We start from the raw sequence: 26,210 nt of genomic DNA, 5'->3' as shown, positions 1-26,210 counted from the left end.
CTCTCCCCTCTAAGGCATAATGCCTTGATGGCCGCTTGCCACGCCCCAGAGAAGCAACCCCAAGTCGCCCATGCTGCTGTCTACTTAATGATAAAAGAAAGGACATTAGCGGACCGCGGCGCATCTTCACATTTGGAGCGCCTTTCAAGTGAAAAGCAAAGAATTAAAAAAAATTAACAACAACAACAACAAAAGGAAAGCGAGAAAATGCTGTCCAAAAATGGGGGACGGCACAAAGGAACAAAAAAAAAAAAACGAAAGGAAAAAAGGAAAATGCGCCTCGCGAAAAAACGAAAGATTTGGAAATTTTGGTGCTCCCATTTATCAAGTTGCTTTTTATTTTGGTGCGTGGGCGTAGTTAAAAATTAATAAATGAAATTAATGTCGGCGACACTTTGCACAGGCAAATGAAGGCAAGGCAAGGCAAGGCAAGACAAGGCGAGTGCTCGGCCAAAATAGCAGTTGCCAACGGTTTCCTTTGACGTTGGACCCAGGTCGACAGAAACTGCTGTTCCTCCTGTTCCTGCTGCAGCCCCTGCGCCTGCTCCTTATCCTGCCCCAGCTCCTTCGTGTGTTTACATCAGAAACATTTTCATTTGAAATATTCAGCGCCTAAAAGTCGATAATGCTTTTTGCCCCGCCAGCTGCGTCACATGAATTTAATTAGCGACGCCCAACACTTTTTTTACTTCTTCCTGCCACATCTGCTCTCTTCTACAAGCTCTTCTCGCTCACGCTTGTGTCTCTGTTTTTGGCCAAGTCCATCTGCTGGCTAACACAATTAACTGCCCGAGCGAAAGTAAAAACTTTTCAGGCGCACAAAATCTTTGTAAATTCATCTTTGTCGCTGCCGGTGATTAATCACCCCATCTCTCTCACCCTCTCTCTCTCTCTCTCGCTCTCTCTCTCTGTCTCTCTGTCGTTGTCGTTGTCGCTGACCACGTGTTCAACCTACCCATTGAACAGGTGTAAAATGTGTGTGTGTGTAGGTGTGTTGCCCTTAAAGTGTCCCCCTGGTGTTGTAGAGTCGCAAACTTTGCGCTTAATATGCAAAACTGTTCCAGCTTTGCGGTGGATTAAAAAGTTTGCACAAGCTTTCTCCTCTCTTCCTCTCTCTCTCTCTCTCTCTCTCCGTTTCTCTATCTCACTCTCTGAGCCAACGACAAGCAAATGGAGTAAGACATTAAGCGCTCTTAGCCAAATTAGCGCTTGGGTAAGAGACTGGCAACTGTGCCCCAAAGTCAGCGTCAGGTGTCTAAGAGCCATAGCTATAACTTGAAGACCTTCCAGATAGGTTTTAACTGTTACTAAACCAGTCAAGAGATTCAGAATCCCCACATAATCATGTGACCTGGCAAAAAGGCAAGAAATTTAAAAAAATATATATAATATATTTTAGATGTTAATAATTTAACCTTACTATAAGAAAAATTTCCATTCAAAGTATTCAATCGGCTTTAACAAAAATTTGTGATCCTTTTTAAAAAAGAGTTTATTTTATAAGTCTCCCCTTATTACTTCATATTTTAAAAAGAAACAAATAACTTTATTTAATCGAAAAATACATCAAATACAAGAAACAAACAAATATACAAATTCTATCTGTCCAGATTCAGTCTGGGATCAATGATGCCTCCGCCTGGAGTTATCTCGCCAAAAATACCACCTCCCGGATGGTTGTTCGTCGGTTGTTTGGGCCTGCGATTTTGATTGTGATTGTTATTTCTGGGTGGCAGCTGATCCAAAATGCCGCCCACAGGATTACGTGAGGCAAAATTTGGCTCAAATATGGATGGTCCGGGCACAGCTGGTGCTGCCGGATTGGGAAAATGAATAGGATTGACCACAGTGCGACCGGGTGGAAACATTTCATCAAAGGTGGCCGTTGCCAAAATCTCATTGGCCACATCCAGAAACTTCTTGGACAATCCACGCTCCAATCCTGGCACAATCTCATTCAAGTACAGATCCTGATTGTCATTGATGAGTGTATTGCCCACATCGCCCAATATGCCATCCCCGTTGAAGAGATTGTCCAATCGCAGTTTGAAATCCCTAAACTGAATTCTCATCGTCATCTTGGTGAATTTGACATACTCCAGTCCATTGCGCAGATAGCGTGTGCCGCGCATCTTGACAGCAGCCTTGGCATTGTCTGGAAAGAATTCAATTAGGCTTTCAATCATGGACTTAGCTTGGATGTTAAGTAATACTCAGAAGAAAATCGCATTGAAATTTAAAAAATTGCCCTAAAAAGAGAAAGTTTCTCCTGTATTTAGAAATAATCCCTAAATCGACAAAAATCCTTTCTGAAATTCAGAAAATTGAATTGAAATTCGCTTTCTCAAATGCTATATTAGAGTTTAGCTGTTACCAATTTTACAAAAAAACATCTTGAAATTCAGGTCGATTTTTTCTCTTTAATACTCACCGCAATAGCCACGCATGTTGCCCTTGCCCTTAATATCCAGCACCAACAAATTGAGTCGCATGGAATACTTTCCCTTGAAGTCAATGCGAGGTAGAGTTATCCACAAATCATACGAGATATCCTCAGGCTTGGCACTAGAATCAGGACTTAATGCAGTCATTTCTTAAGTATAATCCGTGCTTCTTACATTATTCGATCGATGATGAAATTACTGCCACCCGATGCCTCTAACTCAGCGAATGTTGCCTGAAACTGACTGCCGCCTCCTAGCTCAATGTTGTCCAGCTGCAGTGGCTCCAGTGGAGGAGTTCGAAATCCATCGCCCAGATTGCCATGGACCAGGAGAGGACGCAGTTGATAGACGGCATTGATGATGCAACGCTCCAGTTGAGGATCGTTGCGAGCACAGGGTGTTATGCTGGATGCTGAGAAGAGAAATCAAAAGGAAATCTATTTATTTACATAATTCCCAATTTGGGTTCAGCCCTCTGCATTTGAACTTGAATCAAGAACGTGCCACCTTCAAGTCAGACCAATTTTCTGCTGCCTTTGCAATTCTACGAAACGTTCACTCTGATTAATATTTTGTGTGTGGGGCTTACATATTTTTTGTGACTGCGGCCTTCATCGTCACGACGAGCATAATTAATATGCACAACAGCTGCAATTGACGGTTTATAGTTGTTGTTGCAACAATCGTTGTTTTGACTGGGCGCAGGTCAGTGGCCCCCTTTTGTGACAGCAGCAGCATAAGAGGTCGACTTTGGTTTACTATGGATAGCATGTCTAGCCGTAAGACTAAGGTTAAACATTTTTTTTGTTGCGAAAAAAAGTACTTCCGCAGTCAAACTGAATTCATTTGAATCATCACTTAATACATATTTAGGTATGTTCGTAAAATTCTTGTCAGCGTTATAACTTATCCAAAACTTAACAGATTTTCAAAAGCAAGGGTTTTTATACAAAGGTTTAGTGTCTAGATTAATACTGCATTTAAATCTGTAAGCCCAGATTTCTAAGCCGAAAATCAAGCTACAATTCTATCCCAAAGCTAGCAGTTGGGACTGCTCCGTTTATTATTACTTAATACTCTTTACATTAAAACGATCCCAAGTATTTGATAATTCCTTGACGATCAGTAATCGTTAACTATGATTTTACTCATCAAACGATTTTTTAAATGCTTATATGAGATAATTACTTGAACTAAAAATTGTTCTTTGGTTTAGCTGGCAAAAATCGTTAGTTTTATGTTTGAATGCAAGCCTTGCAGAGCACACTTTAAACAGATTGGTTAATTGCTGTCTGACTGACTGCTGACACATTCAACCTTTAGATTGTAGGTGGGGCTTTCCGACAATCCGCTTTTGTCTCATGTTCCCCTTTGTAAATACTCACGCAACTTGGCGCTGCTCCAGTGGCACAAAGCCAACAACTGCACAAGAAACAGCAATAACAAACTAGAGCCCCGATCAGTGATCATCTTGAGATGAATTAAGCTCAAGGAGTGTTTGCGAGAGAAATGTGAATGAGACCGATCTACGCCGTGGAGAAACCGAAAGTGAACCGTTGTCGTTGCGCTCGTGTGATCGACTAAAGATTCGTCAAGTTGCACGCTTGGCTTTTGATTAAATTAAACGACGACAAACTCGTAGAATAGCTCACAGCTCGCAAATCACGATTCAAAGCTCGACGACAAAAAAAAAGAAGCAAAACGCGCTCGTACATACATTTTGTATCTGTGTATCTATTGGAAATTTGACTCACTACTCGGCCTAGCTTGTCCCTGGGGCACGTGAGCTTGCTTGCATGTAAAGTTAAATTTATGTTGTTTAAAGTGAATTAATAACAAAATGCTCAGATCGCGCCTGTAACATTTGCATCCACAAAAATAAATCTAAGCAAATCAACTGCGGAAATTAGAATAATAAATTTACACACCAACCACCACAGGCCGGGGGGAAATTGAAAATCAAACACTTGCCATGGCACTAAGCTTGTTAAAAATGCACGAGAATGTCACAAAACTAGATGGGCAAGAACACAATATACAATGGCAAGAAAAATCGGAAAAGAAAAACAACAAAATTATGGTTTTCCATGTAAATGTGGAGAGCTTTGCTAACGAAGCAAATACAGAAATAATGTAGTGAGGGGATGAGTTGGTTGTTATAAAAATGACAGGAGTATGCGAAAAAATATCAGAGTGCTATTTTTTACCAAACCAAAACCGAATCAATTAAAAGTCGAATAACTAAGCTGAATGCAATTAGAATGAAATTAGACATGAACAAATTCATACCAAAATCAATGAATGCACAACTGCAATAGAAAATGTACCCACTTTCCAAATGCATCTATTCAAACCGAAATAATAAAAATGATAAAGAACAAAGCCAGTCAATGACAAAAGGCAACATTTATGCTCAAATGGATGAGTGAAGCGCCTGCAGGAGGCAAAATCAGTGAAACAATTGCAACAGCAACCACAAAAATAGTTAAATACAGACACAGACAACCCCTCTCGCCTCTTGGCGCTGCACTGAAGCGCGCTGACCCTTGACACCCATGCACGCTCGAGTTGCCTCTTGCCACACATATAACAGGGATACAGAACGCGAATGGGGAACGTTTGAGGCGTGCTGCAAAACTAATCCAACAAGTAGTAGAAATACACTTCCCTATACATAGTGGATTGGCCCTTTACTATAAGCTAAATACATTATAAATAAATAATACGTTAGCTTTGACTTTGATACGAGATAAAACTCAAAACTTACCTGACCATAAAACCTGTCACGCATTTAAATGATGGTCGAAAAGCAAAAATAAAAAATCAAAAAGAAAAACAGTTTTCAGGCCATCACGAGCAGCAGTTGCAACCCCCAAAAATTACATCCCCCCACCCGCATGCCCCAACATAGAAGTTTTCTTTTATTTATGCCATTTTCAAGAAGATAGAAACACATCAAATTTTTGGGTAACAAATTACATTTGATGCATGTAATAAAAATCTCGCACAGCTGGAGAGAAATACGTTGATACAAATACAGAACGAGAAAAACATAGGCGTTCACACCGCATTTTGGCCTAATTAAGTTTTCAAGTGCAATAAAATGATGTTGGGATGGGGATTGGCGTGGGTGGGAGGGGATAGGCAGTTGCTCTATTGCGTGCGGGCATCAAATTTGCGCCGAAAGTACATAAAAAACACAAGTTAAAAACTTAAATGGAGACCGTTGCCGTTGTTGCTGTTGATGATGTGATGCAGAGGCACGCTCTTGTTCGCCTGCCCTCCTCCCTGCACCGAGCACATAAGTTAGCTCATCCACGTAACCATGATTGACGCTCTTATTTCTTGGTGGATCCACCACGCCTACGTTTCGGCCGTGACGACTCCTCCGACACATCGTTACTGGCAACGCGACGTCGTCGTTGAGCTTCGCGAGTGGAGGTTTCCGGTTGCTTATTGGGTGGCGAGGATTCTTCTTTCTGTTCCTGCTCTTGCTCGTCCTCCGCATCGGTCACAGGCACCTCCGCTGTCCTCTGCTCCTCCTCCTTTTCATCGGGTTCTTCCAAATTGCTCTCGGACACCTCACTCTGGCAGCTATCCGAATAAGTTTGCTCAATTACAGCTCTCAAATCACCTGATTGTATATTAAAATCACGCACAGCGCCAAAGTGCAAATGATCGGACAAACGATCATAGGATTTGAATTTCTTGGACAGCAATATGATGTGCTTGTTGAAGTTCTCAATGCCCAGTATCACTTTAGGAATGAGACGCGTCTCACGCAACACTTTGTCGCGTTCCGCTTGCGGTGTGCGTTTCCCCGCAGGCTCCTCATCGAGTATATTATACTCCACATACGAGATTAGCTGATAAATATTCGCAGGCAGCGATTTACCCACATTGCGCAGCAATTGCTCAAACCTGCAGGACAAAAGTAACATCCAATGAATACAGTCTATGAGAGTTCATCTTTACTCACTTGAGGCTCTTGTTTGCGCTGGCGCCAAAATAGTGTCTGGTTAGATTCTTGAGGCACGTATAATGTTGTATCAGTAGCTTCATTAGACCATCCATATGGCTTCCCAGTGGAATGCACACGTTTGTTATCTCCACCAAGGTACGTGTTATCAGAATTAGCTGCGTGCAGATCGAGCCCTCCAACGCCTCCAGATGGCCACGCCAATACACTCGATCCGATTCAGGCACAATATTACATTTGTAATTCAAATTGTTGGCTTTGATCACAAAATATTCAACATCTTCCAGCTGCTTCTGGACTGCTGCATATAAATACTGCAAGCAACTCGCTGTCGTATTCATATTCAGCGACTTTAACCTCAAATTAGAATGTTTGATTACTCTGTCATCATTCTGCCAGCCGAGCACTTGACCCAACTGCCTGGCAACGCCATCAAAGAACGGACCCGAATGCGTCTTCTGGCGTTGCGTGAACAGCATGCGATGCACCAAACCCATTTCGGGATTGGGCAACTCATACGTCTGACAGAATTCAAGCAGCCAAGTGTAGGAATCAATTGCAGGACGTTCGCCATACCCAATGTGATCGTAGAACAACTCCAGTGCCTCCAGCAAATAAACAGGCAGCTTGGCTCCGTTTTTATCAGAGCTGAGCAGTGCTTGAGTTGCAGCCTCATCGTTACCAATATCCTCCTTCATATACTTGATCAGCACATCCTGCAACACATAGCTGACTTCCTTCTCTCTATTTATAACAGACATATCTGTTGAAGGCATCTTAATGAAGAGGAGCATCTGCTTAAATTAATAATATAACTTACCGAAATCCTTAACAAACTCCTTGAAACGCTTGCTGTATGTCACGTGCGCTGTTCGAGTGCATTGCATGAAGCACTTGGCTGCCAGGACGGCGCTCTCCAGATCAAAGTCCCGCCACAGCTTGGGCAGACGACGAATGCAACGCTCGTAGATCACCTTGGAGATGTCTGTCAGCAGCTTCAGTGTGCGCTTGCTGTAGGAGAGCTGTTTATAGTCCGGCTCCTCGCGTATACACTGTACTTTCTGAGCAGCAATCTCGAAGACATAACGCACCAGGGGCCTATAGCTCCGGAGCGAAGCTGTGCTCGCTACACTCGCAAAGGGTATATGATCACTGCAAAAAGAGTGCGAAAAATGCGATTAATAATTGGGTTATAGTATGTTTTTTTAATGCCACCCACTCGTGCAGTAAATGGAGCAGCTTCTCGATTATAGCCAGATCCCAAATATTCTCCGGTTGTGTGCATATTTGCTTTAGTTTAACCGTATTCACGCTGAGATTAGCAGTTGCATTGCTATCGCTGAGTGAGTGATGCTTGGAGCTCTTTTTCGATTTCTTTGAGGTGGCGGCTGCCAAGCCATGCAGATCGTTAAGCAGTTTCTGATGCACCTTAAAAAGCGACAACACTGGATGCAAAGCATAGTTGTCCGGCTTGGAGCTGAGCAGCGCATGTGAAATGAGTCCCTCGATGAGATTTAACTGCTGCTGAATGCGTGCACACTTCACTGGAGTAGCTGGCGGAGCCTGAGCAGTGAGCAAGGCCGTAATCAGTACAGATATAAAGCTAGCGGTTTATCGTTGACTACTCACCATATCCTCCAGTGGCAATCTGTTGGCCACCATACGTTGAGTGCAGAACGTGAGCAATCGTTGCATTTCATGCACATCGCAGCCCGTAGGTGCACGTTCAAAGATCGCCAAGCAATGCGACACAAACTGCACCAAGCAGCCCAAATTGTCCTTCAGTTCCAGCTGCTCATCCTTGACGCTAACGAGCCGATCATAATTTATGCCAAATTGTGTATCCAAATCATCGCCAGCCTCATCCACAAATGGCGTATCGAAGAAGCCACGAAAATGAAAGTCGACAAACTGCAAAACATGCGGCACCAGTTTAGCATTCAATTCAACAGCACGCTGAAGATCTGTGCGAAGGAAGAAATTGACCTTAATATATAATTTATAACAATAATAGCTATTAACTATAACTGACTCTCGTAGAGTGTGCGTCTGATGCCCAATTGCTGTTCAAAACAGCTGCGCAATATGCCAATAATTTCCAGCGTAAGCATATCGAAATTGCGCTGTGGATTGATGCTGCTGTGCATGCCAAAGGAGCTCTGCGTCATCATCGAGTAGCCAGAGATGCTCTGCTGCGTACAGAAACTGCTAGCCTTATGCTGCGACTGACGTGCCGAGTTACTGTTGTTGAGCTGCTTGAGGATCATGCAATAGCCAAAGATGGCCATGCGACGTGTGCGATAGTCCCTAAGAGAAGCAAAAAACAATTAATATATAGAAAGAGTTTAAATGGATGGAAGTAGGACTAACTTGGTCATCGCCTTACGCAGCACTTCGATTAAAGCATCTCGCACGCGATTGGAGAGCTTCAGCAGTGGCAAAATGAAGTTCATCATGCGCATGGATTGATCGCCAGGCAGCTGAAATATAAAACTGATATAATAAGCATCTTCAAGCAAGGGGAACTAAATGACTTACCCATAGAAAGTCCTCCATAACCGTTGTGATCGTTTCCAGGCATTCGGATACGGTATAAGTATCCGCCACACTCAGCATTGTGAGGCAGTCTGTTAAAGGTCAATCAACAGTTAACAAGAGAATTGATTATAAATATGCCAGTTACCCGAGAACTGATTCTGCCCCTGATCGACGACCATCCACTCGGCAATGCGCTTAATGATGCCCTGTCCGAACATGAAACGTCGTCGTATGAATTTGATCAAAAATGTGATGGCCAACGTATTCAGTTTGGGTGCATTGTGCGCCTTGAGCAGCGTAAAGGCCAAGTTAACTAGACCTGGGGTAACCACATCCCTGCCATCCTTGTTCTGATCGATGAGCACGGTGAATACCTGCAACATATCTACATGCTTGCGGTGCAGAGTATCGCGACACCACACCGAGTATTCGGCCATCGTTTGCTCCTCCTCGTTATGATTGATAACGTTACGCAGATATGGCAACAGAATACAGCTGGAAAACCTCGCCGATTCCGGATCACGATTCACAGAAGTCATCGAGATGATAGCGCTGAGCATAAATGGCGTTAGTATGACATCGGGCATATGGAGAAAGTTCTGCAAGGAGACGGAAGTTAAAAGTGACCTAGGCTATAGATATAGATATATATGTGACTCCCCCACCCTTAGCATAATGGCCACATGCTGCTCACTCAGCAGATACATGGTGCAGTAATTCAAATGATGCAGCACTGTCTCCTCCGCCTCGCGCAGCTCCTTGTCCGAATAGGCATCTATTGATGTAACAAGCTGATTAAAAAAGCAATTTGAGATTATTTTCGATTGTTAATCACGAACCGATACTATCAAAATCTGTAGAATTGCTGCACATATCGGAGAACAGACGTTTGTAGTAGTGGCGATGAAAATACTTTTCCAGCGCCATTAGTGGAATAATCAGTTGAGCTGCATTCGTGCACATGGAGAAGAGCTGATAGCACAACACAGGCAGCTCCATAGGTGACAGTTCCTGGAGAGCGCCAGCAAACTTGTTCAGCACCGTTAAGCGCTCCCCAACGCTTAGTTTGAGAGTGCTGCAAAAGCAAAGTAAAGAATAATCTTAGCTTTCAAAGTAGGCCAAATTTTTTACCCACCTGAACATATTCGCAATGGGTGTCAGTATGGTTGTTGGCCAGCGCATGGTACTCAGATTGCGCACAGTGGTGTCCCTCAACTCCGGCCCACTCATCGCAATCCCATTGATGATGAGACGTGGTCGAATGGCCAAAACGAGCAGTGTCTCTGGCAACAGATCCTTCCAGGCGATACACTTGGCATCGCCCGCCCGCAAATCATCAATGCAGTGCTCAACGATCCAATTCAATTGTTCCGGCGTGTAGCTGGACAAATCATGGCACAGCCGGGTAATCAAATCAATACTCAGCTTGTAGCTAATCTCCACAGATCGCAAGCCTTCCAATAAACAACGCACGCAGGCAAAACGCTTCTCCTGCATCTCGACTTTATTCCCGTCGCAGCCGAGCAACAGATAGTTCCAGAAATTAATGAAATCCTTTCGCGCCAACTTGCCGCTAAGGATTGCTGTTAGCTGCAAAATAATGCCAGCATTTAGTGTTTGTTTTTTTTTTTTATTCTAAAATTAAATTGGGAGACCAACTTACTTCCTTGAGGCTGGTCTTTTTGATGAGTTCGCGCAGTCTCTCGATTTGATTCTTCTCGCCCAGCTTGCATACTCGCACGTCTAAAGTGGCCGACATATTGTTCATTTCAGTTTATAAATTCGCTTAAAAACTTATTTTTATTTAAATTAAAAAATGCCTCCTCCACATTTCGCGCTGTTTTGCAGCTAGTGATGGTATCTGAGTAGTTAGTGATGAGATTACGGCAGTTCACTACCGTTTGTCTTCACCAATTAATCGATCGTGTTTGGCAGTCGAAGTATCGATGCTTAAACATATTGATGTTTCGATAAAATTTGATGTACAACGTTTAAAATACAATTCAAAATATATTTTGTGATAAACGATTATCCTTTATATATGTATAAACTTAAGCTTATATTAAACTAACTAATCTATTCTAGTCGGTAGTTTCCATTTTGAGCACAAACTTCTCCATGATGGCATTGAGTCGCTTTCGCTCCTTGAGTTGTTGTTGCATAAGATCAGATATCTGCGTGCCCATCGCTAGTAGCGCCTCCGTATTAGCCTCTGTGCGCTGGGCATTCACTCGAGTCTGTCTGTTTAGATCCCGCAACTCTTTGGCAATGTCCAGGAGCACTGTGCTCGCCGCTCCCCCACAATTGAGATGATCGCTGTCCAATTTCCTTTTTTTTCCCGTGGTCGGCTGATTTTGAATTTGCTGCTCGACTTTAACACCGACATTTCTCACGCAGATCGATTCAGCCGAAGCGTCATCCTCCTCCTCTTCCTGCTCATCGTCATCCTCTAAAGAAATCGCATGTTAATCAGAGATATCGATTATCGCATTGAAAGTATTACCATTATTATTATCGGACACATCTTCGTCTCGATCTGTTTTTATTTGCTGCAATCTCATTTGTGTATTTGTGTTCGTTCCATTGCGGACTTTTTGCTTTGGCTGTGACTCAACCATCACATCTGCCATCTCATACAGATCGGTGATGGTGGCCACAGCATCTTCGAGGGGAGTCAAGGTGTCCTGGTACAGGGAATTCTTTCCAGTTGCATTCGGTTCCAGTCGGTTGTTGGCTATCTTCTTGCGTATGCAACTCTTCCAATCCTTCCACACCTATGAAATTTCCACAAAGGCTAACATATTAGGGTTTTATTGTTTAAGTGTTGGTTAACTTACACGCTTCCATTCGGCGGCTTCTTTTACTGGCGGTCCGACGCTATTTAATTCCCTGCTTAATCTTTGCCAGGCTGCTTCGCAGGCCAACTTGTCACCTTTATAGTAGTTCTTCGCTATTATCGGATGTCGCTCCATGAAGGCCACGAATATCGCATCCTGTTGCGCCGTCCTGTGTTTGCCCCTGCAATATCCATTGCTTTGTTTTATATTTTGTTGAAAATATTTAATGCAATTTTCTATTTACATTTCGCTCGCTATTTATTGATTATTTTTTGCTTCTGCTTCTTCTTTAAGTTTGGTATCTGATTGGGTCGTGCGTACGTTTGTGGCATATCGATATTTTTTTTGGGTAGCAAGTCGTGCAGCCCTGACGATAGTGGGCGCGAAATTTTAAAAATTCCCTTCAAGGGAAATTCCCTGTATTTTGAGCTACTCAATATTTAATTATCGCCATTATTAATTTAACTTAAAATTAAGAATTTCTCTATCTCTTACACGTAATACTATAGTTGTATTAACTCGCCTCATGCGTGTAGACTTTGGCAAGTAGCAGAAGTATTAATTTGCACAACGTTCGCTGCTGCGTCTTGTATTATTCACCCAGATCCGAAAGTGCCATATCTTATCTGTATATATAAATATATGTGTGGATGGAGATTACTGATAAGCACTGTGACTGAGATTACAACACTCGTCGCTGCTCGGCCAAATAGGTGAGGCACCTGCGGGCCCAAAAACAAAAGAATCAGTATGAATAGTTTAGCAGGTGGAACAAGGTAAAGCGGAAAATAACTAACGGTTGTGAAAATTCTGAAAATACTGTAAAACCTAACTGAAAATAAATGTGTTGGAATAGATTGTAATTAACGTGAGGCCATAAAATATTTGCAGTGACTCAAAAATTGTGCATCCTAATGAAATCAACTTAAAGTAGATACTGTAAATTGTATAACAATTAAAAGTAGGTCTACAAAATAAGTCTACACAAGACGGAAAACGCCCCAATTCAAAAGAGTGTTTAAAAGATTCACAACTAACTGTGCTTAAACAATTATAATGTTATCTTATCGCAGCGAAATGAAGAGAGCAACGAAAAAAAAATATATACAAACTGTATGCTATATATGTTTATGAATAGCCAACATTATGCTAAGAATTTAACAACTGACTCACTCACGCGCCTCTCTGTCAGTTAGTCAGTAAAGCAATAGTTATTTTTTGCTAGTTTGTGGGTAGTTTTGGTTGCCAATCTGTTACCAACAAATTCCTTACTGATATACCTGATAATAGCTGATAACCGATCTAAATTCAATGCGTATAAAAGGCATATGAAGGCGATTTGACTCATCGTCTGCTTATAGTATATATAGATATATATATATATACATATATAACAAGTATATACCTCCAATATTGATAAGTACATGAGTGTGCGCCAAAATTGATGACATCAGTTTCCCTGGTATATAAGAAGTGTTCAGAATGTGCTTATAAGTCGCTTACATTGATGGCTATAAAGAAAGTTCGCAAAGAGTTGTAAAAATCGTATTACAGACAGGAAGTGACTCACGCTAGGCGGATGTGTATCCGTCTCATAGTTGTATCTGTGTATCTGTGACTGAGTTATATCTATATTATATGTGACCTACCTATATCAATGTGTCTATGGCAAACTTGCATACCTCTAATATCTCTAATAACCTCTAAGCTGAAGACTTTCCAATATGATATTTAATGCCTTATGCATGCGAGCAGCTTTTCTGCTATGATTTCTAGAGAAACTTTGCATATATATATAGGCTTAAGCTGTAATTGTGTATATATGTATATCTGATATACATTTATATATCTGAAAATATACTTAAGACTTTTCAATTTCTTTTTGTCAATTTGCTCATTTTCGATAATATGGTCAATATTTATAAACATTATTTGGTTGTATGTAGGCATGTCGATTTTTTGTAAGGTACATATAGAATTTTTTTCTTATTTTCTTCTTATAAAATCCAAAATGAATTAATTAATTTTTTTTCTAAATTAAACTTCTAATACTTTCAAAATTGCTTTGAAAATTTCACTTCGTAAACACAAATCAAATATCAGACAAGTGTTTCGTTGGTTGCTTTCACAGATTTTATCTATCATACCATCTCTCTCTCTCTCTCTCTCTCTCTCTCTCTCTCTCTCTCTCTCTCTCTCTCTCTATCTATCTCTCTCTCTCTCTTTACTTGTCTTTACTCCCTCTCTAGATTCCACACCTGACTCAATAAAAAGTACGGCCTTTCAAATAGAAAATTTAATGAATTGACTCACTTGAAAATTATCAGATGCCAGATCAATAATTCGTGCACCTATATAAATACATGGAGTAGTAAAATTGAGACATCTATAAGCCCAAGCCAAAATGTTTGTACAGCGATAAGGATAACACAGTTTGCACATGAGCGTAAATCAAACACGACAAATTGTTGTTGTTGCTGTTGGTTTTGTGGTTGATAAGAGGAATACAATGGCCATTCTTCTGATATTCTCTTATCACTATTATTGGGGTGTCAGTAGGGTCCGTGGAAAACTGTAAGCCATGCGGCCGCTGACTCAATTCAGTTTTCGTATTTCTTATTTGGGCCATGGCCGGTTCGATAAAGTCGAGAGTTTTGTAACTAATTCGACTTGCAGCATAACACTAACCTGCCTAAATGTCAACTATAAACTGGACCATAACGTATGCTACATACACAGCAGAATTCTTGTAGAAGATTTTTTTGTTAATTGTGATTAGGTATTTTAGGATTTCACAAAGACATATTTTCCACAAAACTAATTATCTTTTAAATTTTCACACTATCAGCTGCCATCGATTTAACGACAAACACATCAAATACGACATCGAAGGAGACCAAGGCATGCAGAGAGTAGGATTAGGATTCAAGGCAGCCGCTGTCTGCTTGTGGCTGGGCCTGATCCTTGGCATCATTGGATCGGGTTCGGTGCTGGCCCAGGAGAATGCACAGCTGCAGATACCGCCATCGCTGATCGAATGCTATAATTCCTCGTACTTTATGAATCGTGACAATCGACTGCCGGCCAACATGGACACGCTAATCTCACTGATCGAGAAGGTGGAGCAGAGCTATGCGGCGACTGGTTACCAGGTGGACATACGAACCGTATCCGTTGCACTCCTGCACCGATTCCGCCAGGATGGCATTAAGCGGGCACCAGGCGTGAATGCCGTTCAGGGTGTTATCCCGTACAGTCCAACAGGCTTTCAGTTTCCCAAGTTACGGATTCTGCTCTCCCGGCTGCTGCCGGGCAATGCGAATAATTTCCCAAACAGTTCGTTGACCAGCACAGAGCGTTGTTCGATCCACTTTATGCTGTCCAGTACGTTCGACACACGCCAGCGTGGAGATGAGAACACGGTCTGTGGTCAGTTGTCACAGTATCGGTCTCAGCGCTTGCCACGTGCCCTGAGCAGGGGCAATAACTTTGTCGGGGATGCCGAGTGGCTGAGTGACACTCGTCCGAAAAGGGCCAACTATGTGCAGCAGAAGGGCTCACAGGCTCTTGACTACGACTCCGATTGGGCGTACGCTGGAAATGAGGGCGGCACTAGTCAGTGTCCCGTCGAGGATGGCGTTGTGCGCACCCCTTGGGGAACTGTCTCGGCGGGCACTCTGATTGCAGGTGTCGCCACCGGCTTGCAACAGCAAAATGTACCGTTGAACACGCTGCTCCAGTTGGCCACACAACGTCGTGGTGCTGGTGGTGGTGGTGGACGCACTCAATCCCAGACAACGGCGTCGTCGGTGGACAATCGTTGGGCGGCGACTCTGGCTGGTGATTTGGCCGAGGTGACGCTCGTCCAGGTGCCCGTCTCCGTTAATAATGTGGCCACAGTTGGTGCCACCGGGGGCTGGAATGATACCGTTCTGCCGCACTGGTATTTCCTGTCACAACGCAACAATTTGGAGGCAACCGATGCAGAGATTCGTGGTGGTCTCGATGGCCTCATCATTGCCATGAATGTGCAGCAGTGGCGCACACAAGCCTCCGGCCTGAAGCTGTCCCAGCTGCTGCGCATGTACTACTCGGCGACGGGTGTGCTCAGCTCGGGGATTCAGGCGTGCAGTCGCCAACAGCAGTTCCCCAATGTAGCACCCTCTCAGCAGATGCAGCTGCAAACGAGCGCCTTTGCCCAGGTCCTCGATCGCGAGATGCAACTGAAGGTCACCCTTGAGCCAGCCGCCATCGCAGAGTTCGCCAATACAGCCTCCCTCTCACTGGTCACCTATGTCCGTAAGTAGAAGAATCCCCCATATCATATATAGAGTATTGGAACCACTTGGGCTTAAGATATGTCTAGTCGTGCATCATTTATCTAGCTCTACTTTTAAGTTAAGTTCAACCTGTGATCTCTTTTTTCGCACTTCTTCCCTAGCGCAATCCTTGAACGATGTCTCCTGCACGGCCAGCAATAATCAGGATCTATCCGACATCATTACGCCCATGACTAATTTGTACGTCTTTATGGACACCACCTGGCAGTATAGCACCATTGTGGACTATCTAGCGTGAGTTTCTAAAATGGGTATCCGTGGGTAACATCTCATTTAAGGCTGAGTCTCTTCACTCCCCCTCTAGCTACATCCTGCAGCAGCTGAATATTCATCCACATGCCAGCTCGGTGACGATGCTCTCCGCCTACGATGGTTCAATCATTGTGAATACCACCAACTTGATCACCGACTTTTATCAGCAGTGGAATTATACAATACAGTCGCAGCGTAAGTTATATTAACTATTTCTAAAATTGCGAAAAAATTCGACATTTTTCCTCACGATTGAAATTGATTTTCCTCAAACTAAATCGTTGTCTATTTCTTGCAGTGCAACAGGGCTTCAATCTGCCGAATGTGTTGCGCAGCATTCAGAATCTTACCCAGACTCTGTTGAATGAGGAGCAGACCAACTCCTCCGTTAGCGGTCGTTCCCTGGTGGCTCTGATCATGCCCAATCAGGCGAATGTCAACGATGGCGACTCCAACTATGTCACAACTCAGTTGCAGTATATCTACGAGCAGATACCCGATCTACGCTTCATCTACTATGGCGGTGGCAGCATTCAGCGCTTCAGCAATTTTGTGCGCGATAGTGCCAAGGATCTGTTCCCTCTGATGACGGGCAGCACGGTGGCCACCTCGGCAGGTCCAGTTGCCAGGCGTATCGCGCTTAGTGAGTGGCAAATATGAACTCCACTTAACTAAGCTCAACTAATATTCCTTGCCCCCTCTTGCAGTACCTCGTCGCATCATCAATCCGCGCTGTGGCTCCGCATGGTATACGAATAGCTGGGGCACGGATCAGATGTATCAGTATATTCGCCCTGGCACCGCCAACTTCTATCGGGTAGCGCCCAACTATTTCTTTGGCAGCGGCGCAAATCGAGTGGTGACCATTCAGTCCCAGAACGGTGGTAGCTTCACAGTCTGCTCCTCGCGCACCTACGAGTGGCCCCAGCAGAACTCAACCGCCAACGGCAACGGTGGCGGCACCACCGGCACCAACAGTGGCTCCACAGCGGATCAGAGCTGTGTGCAGATCAGTGGCAACAGTTACTCGTACGATCTGTCCAATGCCTGCAATGGCTACTACACCATCACCCAGTGTCCTCCGCTCTATTTGTCCGTCCAGCCGGGCACCACCAGCACCACATCCTGCACCCAGGATGAGTGCCAGACGCCCGATCAGTGGCGCTACGTCGTCTCCGTTGTCAATATGGGCTGCTACAATGGTGTCTCCGCTTTGACGGCCAGCTTCTTTACCCTTCTGCTGGCCCTGCTGCTGCAGCAATCCTTGCAGTAAACTCTCCAAGTCAGAGTGAGCGAAAGAGACAGCAAGCGAGTGAGAGAGAGAGAGAGACAGATGTGTGCATTAGTATTAGTTGCCGTCCCAGTTTAGACGAGTTCAAATTACCATCCCCCCTTCCCACCCCCTCCACCACATTCCACACACATTTGTCGTCTTAAATTATTATTATAATGTTTTTTATTTAAGTTGTAAGTTCCAGTGCAAAATGAAGAAAATTAAGTTGCAAATAAATTCCCCACTAGAACTAAACTGCATGTTTTTGTTTCTTATTATTTACTACTATCTTCCCAAGTGGTTCCATATTGAATAACCTTATATTGTACATATGTATATATATATCTATCTTTATCTATATCTGTATCAATATCAGTATTAAACTTTCTGTTTTATAGAATATATGGACTACTTTCCATTCGAGCATTCGTCGGATATATCCAATTTGACGAGCATTAAGACGGATGTCTTTGTCTTTGTGGACACCAGTTGGCCATATTTTTGGGTCGTCGACTATGTGGCGTAAGTTTTTACTATCTAAATATTATACACTCAGAAAAAAATCAGACTGAACTTTTGTAACCTATTATTCAGAAAGTAAGTTTCTAAATCTGAAGATTGTGGCTTTCTACAAACCAGGGTTTGCATTTCTTAGAATTAAGAATATATCTATGTACATACACGTGGGAAAAGTATTTCGACTTCGACGATTTTCTAAAAGTCAGACAGATTTTTGCTCTGAGTATATTTATAATGATAATACGTGTTAATCTGATCTTTTCTTTGCTAGTTACGTTTTACAGAATTTGAATATACATCCATATGCGAGCCGAGTAACACTCTTTGCTGCATCCGATGCTTCAGTTATCGTCAATACCACCGATTATATAGTCAATGTATATGAACACTGGAATGCCACATCGCATTATTGGCGTAAGCAATTTGAACAATCCGCATTTGAAGTTATTGTGGATCTAAAATGGGATCTCTAACAAACAACGATCTTCTCTTTATATCACTTATTCATATATATATATATATATATATATATGTATATTCCTTATCCAGATCCACCTGGCTTAAACTTACCAGTAATTCTAAACACACTCAGCAGTCGAGTGGAAGAGCTGCTGGATGTGGAGAGAGCTGGAGGGAATCTTGGTGGACGCTCCTTGGTGGCTCTGCTTGTGCCCAGTCCGACCTCCTTTGTGGATGAGCGGGACTACGACTACTGTGTCCGCTATATGCATCGCATGCGTCACAGTTTACCCAATCTGCACATTATCTACTATGGAGGCGGTGCTCTGGTGAGATTCCATGACTTTGTGCGGGAGCCGAGCAGGGATTTGCTCCTGCTAAACATTGGCAAACCGCCAGAGAAGTGTGGATTGCCAGTTGTGAGGAGGATAAGACAGGGTAAGTATCCCCACTCCACATCCTCCAGATGTTGTCCAACTTTAGTATCCAACTTTAGTGCCGCGTCGTCTTTGGAATCCGCGCTGTTCCTCGAATGGCGCCATTGGCGAATATGGATCGGATTCCCTCGAGCAATATGCGCGCCTCGGTAACATCAATTTCTATCGCCTAGATGCACTCTATATGGCAGGCAGGCGGAGTATGCGCTATCTGAAAATCACTCCCATTAGTCAGATCACTTTTGCGGTCTGCTTCTCGCGGAGTCACGAGCTGCCCTTCCGCAATGGGAGTCTTCCCTTGCGCCAGGACGAGACCTGTGAGTCGACGGCTCCTCAAGGCTCCTATAGCTATGATCTGACAGATGCCTGTGTCGGCTACGACTTTGAGCCCTGTCCTCCACTTTTCTTCTCTGTGCAGGCGCAGGGCTTTGGGCACATCTCCTGCGATCAACCTGCTTGCCAAACTCCCGATGAGGCTCAATACTTTATTACTCTCACTAATCTGGGCTGCAATCGATCTGCTGCTTTGCATTTGACGGGAGCTTTGATTTTATTGAATGCTCTTTGTAGCATTTTAAGCTTGAGCATCTGAAGAAAGTACAAAATCTATCTATGCAACAAGACCTAAATGTATTTTACTATTTAAATCTGGCGCCACAAAAGCAGGGCTACACATTCTGAATTGGCTTAACTGCCAACTTACTTGCAGACTATTGATGCTAAATAAAACTTCGCTAGAAATGCACAATAGGTAATTATGCTCCACATCTTAATATTTTTGAAAAGTACCCATGCGCATTTGTAGTTTGTTCGATCAGCCCATAGATGGCACGGTGCATTTTTCGCTCAAAAAAGCAGATCGAGCTCAGTGCATATTTTGTGCAAGTGTAATTGCTGAATACCTTCAAGAATCTGTGTGCTTGTGTATAGTCACGTGTTTTGTTGTTCAGGTATTTGCTCCATCTCGGTGTGGTGTGTAATATACTGAGCTGGCAGCAGTTCTTAGTTGGTTGTGTGTCGAAATCTATATGTCAAACTCACTGCGCTTTCTGCTGGACACGTTTCACATACTAGTGGTGCCCTTAAGGTATTGTGTTTCGTAGTCTGCACTAATTGAGAATCGAAAGGTGACGCTAGCAGAAGAATCTGGCGCCATCTAGGCGTGAAAGCGATGTTACTACCCATTTCCAAGTAAACAAAAGATGGCGCTGGCATAAGTACTTAGTGCCATCTAGGCGTGAAAAATCTATTCCTAAACATTTCCTGGTTAACAAAAGATGGCGCTAGCAGAAATGTTGAGTGCCTTCTAGGTGTGAAAGCGCAGACATATTTAGCGGCATCTAGGCGTGAAAACTCTGTTTCTAAAAATATTCTGGTGAACAAAAGATGGCGATAACAGAAATATTTAGTGTCATCTAGGCGTGAAAGCGCTGATATGTTTAGTGCCATCTTGGTGTGAAAGCTCTGTTCCTAACAATTTCCTGGTGTACTAAAGATGGCGCCAGTAAAAGTGTCTAGAGCCATCTCGGCGTGGAAGTGCTGAAGCGAAACGTTCGACAGCTGAATAGTAGGTGACGCTATCGAATATTTTTGTCATCTATACAAGAAGTGTAAGTTTTTATAAACTGCAGTTATATTTTATTTCTCTGCTTACCGTTCATTCATATTAATCAGAAATATTATACAAAATATTATTAAATATATTGAAATATTTAATGATGGTAAGTTATGATAGAGGTGAGCGAAACTGAAAATCGGAGGCAACCAAATGATGGCAAGCAGTCGCATATTGTTGTTGACTTAATGTCCTGTCAGCAAAAGTATCCTGTGCTGTCTGCACTGATTTCACCATTATTTTTTTTCTTTTTGCACTCCGCTTCGTTGTTTTTTTTCACACTTTCTGCATGAATTCATATTTAATGCAAAAGGTGCCAGCAAAATAAAAAATGAAATGACAAATAGAGAAAAAGTCGCAACTCACTTTAATTTAGCAAATGTCAAAATATGCCAAGCCAAAGGATGCCGAGTATGCCGAAAAGACGTCCTGTAACAGTGTTGAAGTCGTATCCTCGATGTTCTCTCACTTGTAACCATTTTTTTAATAATCTAAAAATCTTTTGAATACTACAACCTCCTCTCAAACACCCGAAATCGCAAAAAAAATGAAAAAATGTTGTGACAAAAACAAAAATTCATCAATTTCGTTTTTGGTTAGCACGAAGATTCCACACGTTTGCCTAGCCAAAAAGCCAAATATTACTGACAACCCCTGAAGTAGGCAACGTATTTCCTCCTTTTGCCTCCTTGCCCCCTTTCGAGTCCGGTTGCTTTGGCATCAAACCAAATTTAAGCACAAAAGCGCTTTTGTTCAAGCCTGACTAGAGTTGCTTAGCGCTTCAGGCGGTGAGGTGGTGGCAGGGTGTCAGGGAGGGGGATATCTTGTAATCACACACGGATCGGCTTAAAGTCGTTAGAGCAAAGATTAGTGTTAATACTAGAGGAAGCAATGCATATAACTGAAATGGTAAACATTGTCTTTTATTCAACACTAAATAAAAATTAAAATACCTGCTTAAAGTTGTCTAAGCCCAATGATTTGCGGTTTCCTTGGGCGGCCGAATGGAGTGCAATGAACCAAATGGATACACCCAGTGAATGTAGGCTGCCAACTGAAAAAATACATAAGTCACGTACATGATGGTCAGATAGTAGAAGAGCGATATGCGAAACTCATTGCCACACATCGAGACGTGAAAGAGAGTGCCCAGAAAGATGACCATGAAGAACGTGTAACAAGTCTCCGTATGCGCAGTGCACATAATCTAATAAATCACATAAATTACATATACAATTCGAGTCATTCGCATTAAAGAGGTTGACCCACTACTCACATAGGTCTGCTCGTTGTAGCAGTTGTTCAGAGTGAGCAGAGGGAGAGTGGTGTAAATTGTGTAGGTGACCAGACCCATGACGAGTCCATAGGCTGCATCGAACAACTTGTATCTTTTCAGGTAGAGGAGCATTACGAAGGCGCAGAGCATCTCGCCAGAGCTCAGGAACATTAGGCAGATCAGATCGGGTATCGAGTGGAATCTTATGCTTAAATATTGCCAAGCAAGATTATCAATTTCGCGTATTAGCGAGTGAAGGCAAACGGAGCACACAATTGTGCCTACTATGCAAAAGACACTCAACCAGACGAGATTCGGTTCGCTCAGCGAGTGAAATGAGATGTGGACGAGGAAGGCCATAATCCAACTGCAGATGAGCACGGCGATCCAGGTGTTGGGATCTGGCATCAGGCCAATAAATAGCACTGGGAATACTAGCAAGCTTACGAGCACGACGGGCTTGCACCAGCCATTCATTTGTCTCTTCTCATCCAGAACGGGTATGATGATGGCCAGCACAAAATAGAAGGGTGTCTATGTGGGAACAGAAGGGGGAAGGGTAGATAGATTAGGTTTCATTCACATATGTACACTCAGAAAGAGGACTCTACTCACAAAGAGGACAACTATAATTTTGAAGGGCTCCTTCATGTGGGACAAACCATTTACAGCGCTCCACCAAATCTGAAATGAATCCAAATCCTCACGCCTTGGAGCACTTCCCGTAATCTCCGCATCGCTGGCCAGATCGGAATTGGCATCGATCTCATCCATTTCACTTTCATTTTCGGCGGATTCTGTTTTCCCAAGCTGCTTTCTTCGCTGAATGTTGTAATAGGATATCACGAGGACTAGCAACAGGACTAAAATGAAGATCAATAGTAATGCCCAGGCATGGAAACGCAGCATATGCGAATCACTGTAGGCCAAATGACGTTCACTAAATATTTGATATTTGGTACGCACAAGCCAGAGCAGATAGATGAAGCCGATGAAGATGAATGCCATGTTGTTCCACCATAGCACACTCTGCACACGATGACCACCACTCAAGCAGAGAACCATAATGCCCACCACAAAGTAGCGCAGAGCATCACCAATTTGTTTGGAAAGAATCAACGAGGCCTTATACTCATTCTCATAGGGGCAAATTAGCCAGAAATTTAGATATTTCCACGTGAAGAGACAAAAACCAAAGTGGACAAAACTATAGGCATATGAGGAGATGGGAAGCAGCTTCATCAGCATCATAAAGTTGGGCAGGCAGCTGCATATAGGCATAATATCTATTTATATATCTATCTGTATCTATATCGAGTTGTACACTCACAAATACTTGGTGATCATGTAGAGCAGGCTGTAGCCAAATAACAAGCTTAAAACCACGACAATCATATATGCAGAATGCCAATTCAAATCCAGAGTGCAAAACATAAGTTTCAGATAGTCGATATAGTACACAAAATAGGCACAACTTGGAGTGTCCATTACGAAGCGACACAAGTCAATGCTGTTGGGGTTCAGTTGCTCAGGATAGTAACAAATGCTCTGATGGGGAGGAGGGTATTTAAGACTTGGCGCAGATTGGATATATTTGCAATGGCAATACTCACTTCGTTCCACAACTTTACAAAGGATATGTGACGTCGCGCACGCTGCAACGAGTCATTCACATTTATAGGGTATTGACTGTATGGTACCAACTTGAACATATTGCGGCTATAATTGAGATTTAAAGTTAGTACTTGACTGTATATTGGAATATTACTTGTTATACTTAGTCACAATTCAATGAATGTGAATGAAAAGCAACTGATTTTGTTTTTACTAGCATAACTGAGCTGGTAATTAGAGGAAATAACAAAAGATTTAAGAATATTACAAAGGATTCTCATTCGCATAGCAACAATATTTAAAAGAATAATATTTATTGCGTAGGGACAAACCATTCTATTTAAAGTATTTTTAATGAAAGTATTCCTTACCTTTTGAGATATAATTTTCTGATTTTTAAACATTCTATCTTATTTATTGTGACATTGCACAGTGAGATGAAATGCTTGAAGAACAACAGGCATTTCTCTCGCTATCTCTCTTTATTCTCAATCTCTCTGTCTCTTATGCTGTGTGGATTGCAGTTCAGTTCACAAGCAGACACCCTGAATAGAATTCAATGCCCCCGGGTGCTGCACATGCCAAGCACTGCATTTGCCCCTCCTGTGTGGCAACAACAGCAGCAACACCAACAAAGGACAACACAAATATAAATGTTTAAGCAGGGAACGGTAAATGAAAATGTCATGCAACCAATTGGCAACACCGCTGACCCCTGTCCAGGAACTATCAACAGGACAAATGGCAATGGTTGAGTGCAGGCTCATGTCGTCGGGCTTCGGTGGTTGCATTGCATAGGGGAAAACGACAGAAACAGCGCGAGAGAGAGAGAGAGGAAGAGAGAGATAGGAGAGAAATAGAGGGAGAGAGAGAGAGAGATGCCATGTGCATTTATGTGTTCTCTCTAGGGATCAAAAACCGGTTGGCTGCCGATTCAGGAGTTGAGGGCACGCGCTCGAGAGCCTGTTTGGCAAATGACCTAAGGTCAGTTTTAATGTTGCGTTAAATTGGACAAGGCTCATTTACAAATTGATCAGCTTATAATAATCACATGGACAGGATATAGGCATGTAGGGGATGTAGGAAAAGGGAGGGATGCAGAATTCAAGTCATTGAAGTGGTCATTTGATTGTCCAAAACACCGCAGTTGGTGGTCAGCGATTGTTACTCCTGTTTCTGTTGTTTCCATTGTGATTGGCACACATGTTTAGCAAGGCGATAAGTGGACAAATGGACAAATGGCCAATGAACACGGGTATAATTGACAACTGGTTTGCAGTTGCAGTTTGAGCTGAAACACCTTTAAGAAGGAGGTTTCCATTTGTCGCCCCTCCTTTGCCGTCAGTTAGGAAGCAAAAAGTTGAAGCATCAATCTGCCAGCCCTCATCAAGGAATCAGTGAGACGCAAGCGTTACAAGAACCGTCTAAAAAAACAAGCACCAACAAAAGTTGTTGCATTAAAAAATACTAAAAAAAAATATAAATCCTGCACAGGGGGCAAAAAAAGAAATAGAGCCTGATACTTGAGAGACGAATGGAAAATCTCTGTGCAAAATTAAATTCTATCATAAAAATGTAAATAAAATTAAAAAAGTTTTTTGCTTTGTTTTTTCTTTGTTTTGTTTTGTCTTTTTTTGTTGCTGTGCGCTTTTTACTTAGTTTTGTGCGCGCTTTCTATTTCAGCGCACAATTTATTTGGCGAGTTTTTAGTTTGGATTTGCACTCATTTATTTTTCGCTCATTCTCAGCCTTTTTCATGCTTGTTGCTAATTAAGGACACGTAAACTGTAAATTTGTTGTTTGCGGTTGCTTTCGGGTTGCCTTTCGGCCAGCCACACAAAAAGCGCCATTTACTGATGGCAGATACAAGTGTGGGAGAGAAGGGCTTAAAGCTGAGCAGACGAATATTATTATGTAACTAGAGAGGAATTGAAGGATGCAGAAAGATAGTTTGGAGAACAGGAGAGGAATATTATGTGACATGTGTTTTTCAAAGCTACAGAAAGACATATTGCGAAAGATGTAGACAAAAAGTTCAGGGAGGAGGAGGAAATATTATGTGAGATGTGGCTTTAATAACTAAAGATAAATATATGGAGCGAAATAAGAATAGATAGAGTTAGTTTTGGACTTGTTTCCGAAAGCTATAAAATAAACCTTTAAGCAGAACAGGGATTAATTAAAATAAAAAATTTTATCTTTATTTTCATCTTCATCTTAAAAATATCACTAGCGAATTATGTAGCTACAACTTCAGGCTTAACTTCTTTATCCTCATCTTAAGCATATCACTTGTGAATTACTTAGCTACAACTTTAGGATTAACTTCTTTATCTTTATCTTCATCTTAAACATATCGTACTCGGCTACAACTTAAGGCTTAACTTGTCTGACTTAAACATCTGTCTCTCACATGGCTCAAACCACTTAACGCACTTCTTTTTTTCCGGCTTCAGTTAATCGTCGGTTGCAAAGTCTACCGGCAATATAACAAGCACTTACTTAAGCAACCAACTTTGCACATGAATAGTAGGTGGAGCGGGGTGGATGGGGGATGTGGGTGGATTTTGTATTGTATACGCAAGATGTGTATTGTAACTGACGCGTTAACAACACACCTCCACACA

The 26,210-nt window shown here is 42.5% G+C and overlaps 5 protein-coding genes across 9 annotated transcripts; 1 reads left to right on the top strand and 4 right to left on the bottom strand.

Annotated features, from left to right (window-relative positions):
- Positions 1–1,571: 1,571 nt before the first annotated feature.
- On the bottom strand, positions 1,572–4,012 carry LOC6568858. The gene is made up of 4 exons (XM_001995348.3): positions 3,830–4,012; positions 2,619–2,856; positions 2,432–2,565; positions 1,572–2,155 (listed from the first exon to the last, which is right to left on the bottom strand). The coding sequence occupies exons 1-4, from the start codon at positions 3,912–3,914 to the stop codon at positions 1,599–1,601; spliced, it is 1,014 nt and encodes a 337-aa protein (XP_001995384.1). The 5' UTR covers positions 3,915–4,012; the 3' UTR covers positions 1,572–1,598.
- A 1,401-nt stretch (positions 4,013–5,413) lies between these two features.
- Positions 5,414–10,773, bottom strand: LOC6568859 (Fanconi anemia group I protein). The gene is made up of 13 exons (XM_001995349.2): positions 10,625–10,773; positions 10,097–10,551; positions 9,801–10,036; positions 9,627–9,736; positions 9,107–9,560; positions 8,962–9,050; positions 8,794–8,903; positions 8,456–8,730; positions 8,053–8,387; positions 7,643–7,986; positions 7,244–7,575; positions 6,424–7,186; positions 5,414–6,365 (listed from the first exon to the last, which is right to left on the bottom strand). The coding sequence occupies exons 1-13, from the start codon at positions 10,727–10,729 to the stop codon at positions 5,783–5,785; spliced, it is 4,191 nt and encodes a 1,396-aa protein (XP_001995385.2). The 5' UTR covers positions 10,730–10,773; the 3' UTR covers positions 5,414–5,782.
- Positions 10,774–10,985: 212 nt separating this feature from the next.
- LOC6568860 lies at positions 10,986–12,069 on the bottom strand. Its single transcript, XM_032740959.2, has 4 exons — positions 12,043–12,069; positions 11,799–11,979; positions 11,465–11,735; positions 10,986–11,410 (listed from the first exon to the last, which is right to left on the bottom strand). Coding segments are annotated over exons 1-4 (822 nt in total). The 5' UTR covers positions 12,045–12,069; the 3' UTR covers positions 10,986–11,042.
- Positions 12,070–12,478: 409 nt separating this feature from the next.
- Positions 12,479–17,923, top strand: LOC6568861. Of its 5 annotated transcripts, none has more exons than XM_032740954.2 (6): positions 12,479–12,511; positions 14,647–16,097; positions 16,240–16,372; positions 16,443–16,585; positions 16,689–17,033; positions 17,098–17,915. In XM_032740954.2, exons 2-6 carry the CDS (start codon positions 14,702–14,704, stop codon positions 17,661–17,663), a joined length of 2,583 nt encoding a protein of 860 aa, XP_032596845.1. In that variant the 5' UTR covers positions 12,479–12,511; positions 14,647–14,701; the 3' UTR covers positions 17,664–17,915. The 5 variants fall into 5 exon arrangements, with proteins under 5 accessions (XP_032596845.1, XP_032596842.1, XP_043070408.1 ...); XM_032740951.2 differs by having other exon boundaries at positions 12,483–12,574; positions 17,098–17,923; XM_043214473.1 differs by lacking the exon at positions 12,479–12,511 and adding an exon at positions 12,577–12,657.
- A 3,549-nt stretch (positions 17,924–21,472) lies between these two features.
- On the bottom strand, positions 21,473–23,681 carry LOC116805899 (mitochondrial sodium/calcium exchanger protein). The gene is made up of 6 exons (XM_032741055.2): positions 23,583–23,681; positions 23,300–23,517; positions 22,585–23,236; positions 21,970–22,503; positions 21,647–21,900; positions 21,473–21,538 (listed from the first exon to the last, which is right to left on the bottom strand). The coding sequence occupies exons 1-5, from the start codon at positions 23,679–23,681 to the stop codon at positions 21,661–21,663; spliced, it is 1,743 nt and encodes a 580-aa protein (XP_032596946.1). The 3' UTR covers positions 21,473–21,538; positions 21,647–21,660.
- Positions 23,682–26,210: the final 2,529 nt, after the last annotated feature.

This window comes from Drosophila grimshawi, unplaced genomic scaffold (genome assembly GCF_018153295.1).
Source record: "Drosophila grimshawi isolate 15287-2541.00 unplaced genomic scaffold, ASM1815329v1 contig_131, whole genome shotgun sequence".
Lineage (NCBI taxonomy): Eukaryota > Metazoa > Arthropoda > Insecta > Diptera > Drosophilidae > Drosophila > Drosophila grimshawi.
Note: the sequence above shows the minus strand (reverse complement) of the source record. Positions and strands in the feature narration are given on the sequence as shown.

What these genes read in the sequence shown, in the direction of transcription:
- LOC6568858 (XM_001995348.3), bottom strand. Translation starts at nt 3,914, where the DNA reads ATGATCACTGATCGGGGCTCTAGTTTGTTATTGCTGTTTCTTGTGCAG. An exon ending in TTCATCATCGATCGAATAAT is followed by an intron (nt 2,566 to 2,618) that starts GTAAGAAGCACG and finishes TCCTGATTCTAG; the next exon opens with TGCCAAGCCTGAGGATATCT. An exon ending in CAACATGCGTGGCTATTGCG is followed by an intron (nt 2,156 to 2,431) that starts GTGAGTATTAAA and finishes AATTCTTTCCAG; the next exon opens with ACAATGCCAAGGCTGCTGTC.
- LOC6568859 (XM_001995349.2), bottom strand. Translation starts at nt 10,729, where the DNA reads ATGAACAATATGTCGGCCACTTTAGACGTGCGAGTATGCAAGCTGGGC. An exon ending in ATGTGGCCATTATGCTAAGG is followed by an intron (nt 9,561 to 9,626) that starts GTGGGGGAGTCA and finishes GTCTCCTTGCAG; the next exon opens with AACTTTCTCCATATGCCCGA. An exon ending in CTGCTCCATTTACTGCACGA is followed by an intron (nt 7,576 to 7,642) that starts GTGGGTGGCATT and finishes CTCTTTTTGCAG; the next exon opens with TGATCATATACCCTTTGCGA.
- LOC6568860 (XM_032740959.2), bottom strand. An exon ending in AAGCCGCCGAATGGAAGCGT is followed by an intron (nt 11,736 to 11,798) that starts GTAAGTTAACCA and finishes GAAATTTCATAG; the next exon opens with GTGTGGAAGGATTGGAAGAG. An exon ending in TGTGTCCGATAATAATAATG is followed by an intron (nt 11,411 to 11,464) that starts GTAATACTTTCA and finishes CGATTTCTTTAG; the next exon opens with AGGATGACGATGAGCAGGAA.
- LOC6568861 (XM_032740951.2), top strand. Translation starts at nt 12,549, where the DNA reads ATGAATAGTTTAGCAGGTGGAACAAG. An exon ending in CTCACTGGTCACCTATGTCC is followed by an intron (nt 16,098 to 16,239) that starts GTAAGTAGAAGA and finishes CTTCTTCCCTAG; the next exon opens with CGCAATCCTTGAACGATGTC. An exon ending in TGCCAGGCGTATCGCGCTTA is followed by an intron (nt 17,034 to 17,097) that starts GTGAGTGGCAAA and finishes CCCCTCTTGCAG; the next exon opens with TACCTCGTCGCATCATCAAT.
- LOC116805899 (XM_032741055.2), bottom strand. Translation starts at nt 23,681, where the DNA reads ATGTTCAAGTTGGTACCATACAGTCAATACCCTATAAATGTGAATGAC. An exon ending in TACATGATCACCAAGTATTT is followed by an intron (nt 23,237 to 23,299) that starts GTGAGTGTACAA and finishes GCCTATATGCAG; the next exon opens with CTGCCTGCCCAACTTTATGA. An exon ending in AAATTATAGTTGTCCTCTTT is followed by an intron (nt 22,504 to 22,584) that starts GTGAGTAGAGTC and finishes GTTCCCACATAG; the next exon opens with ACACCCTTCTATTTTGTGCT.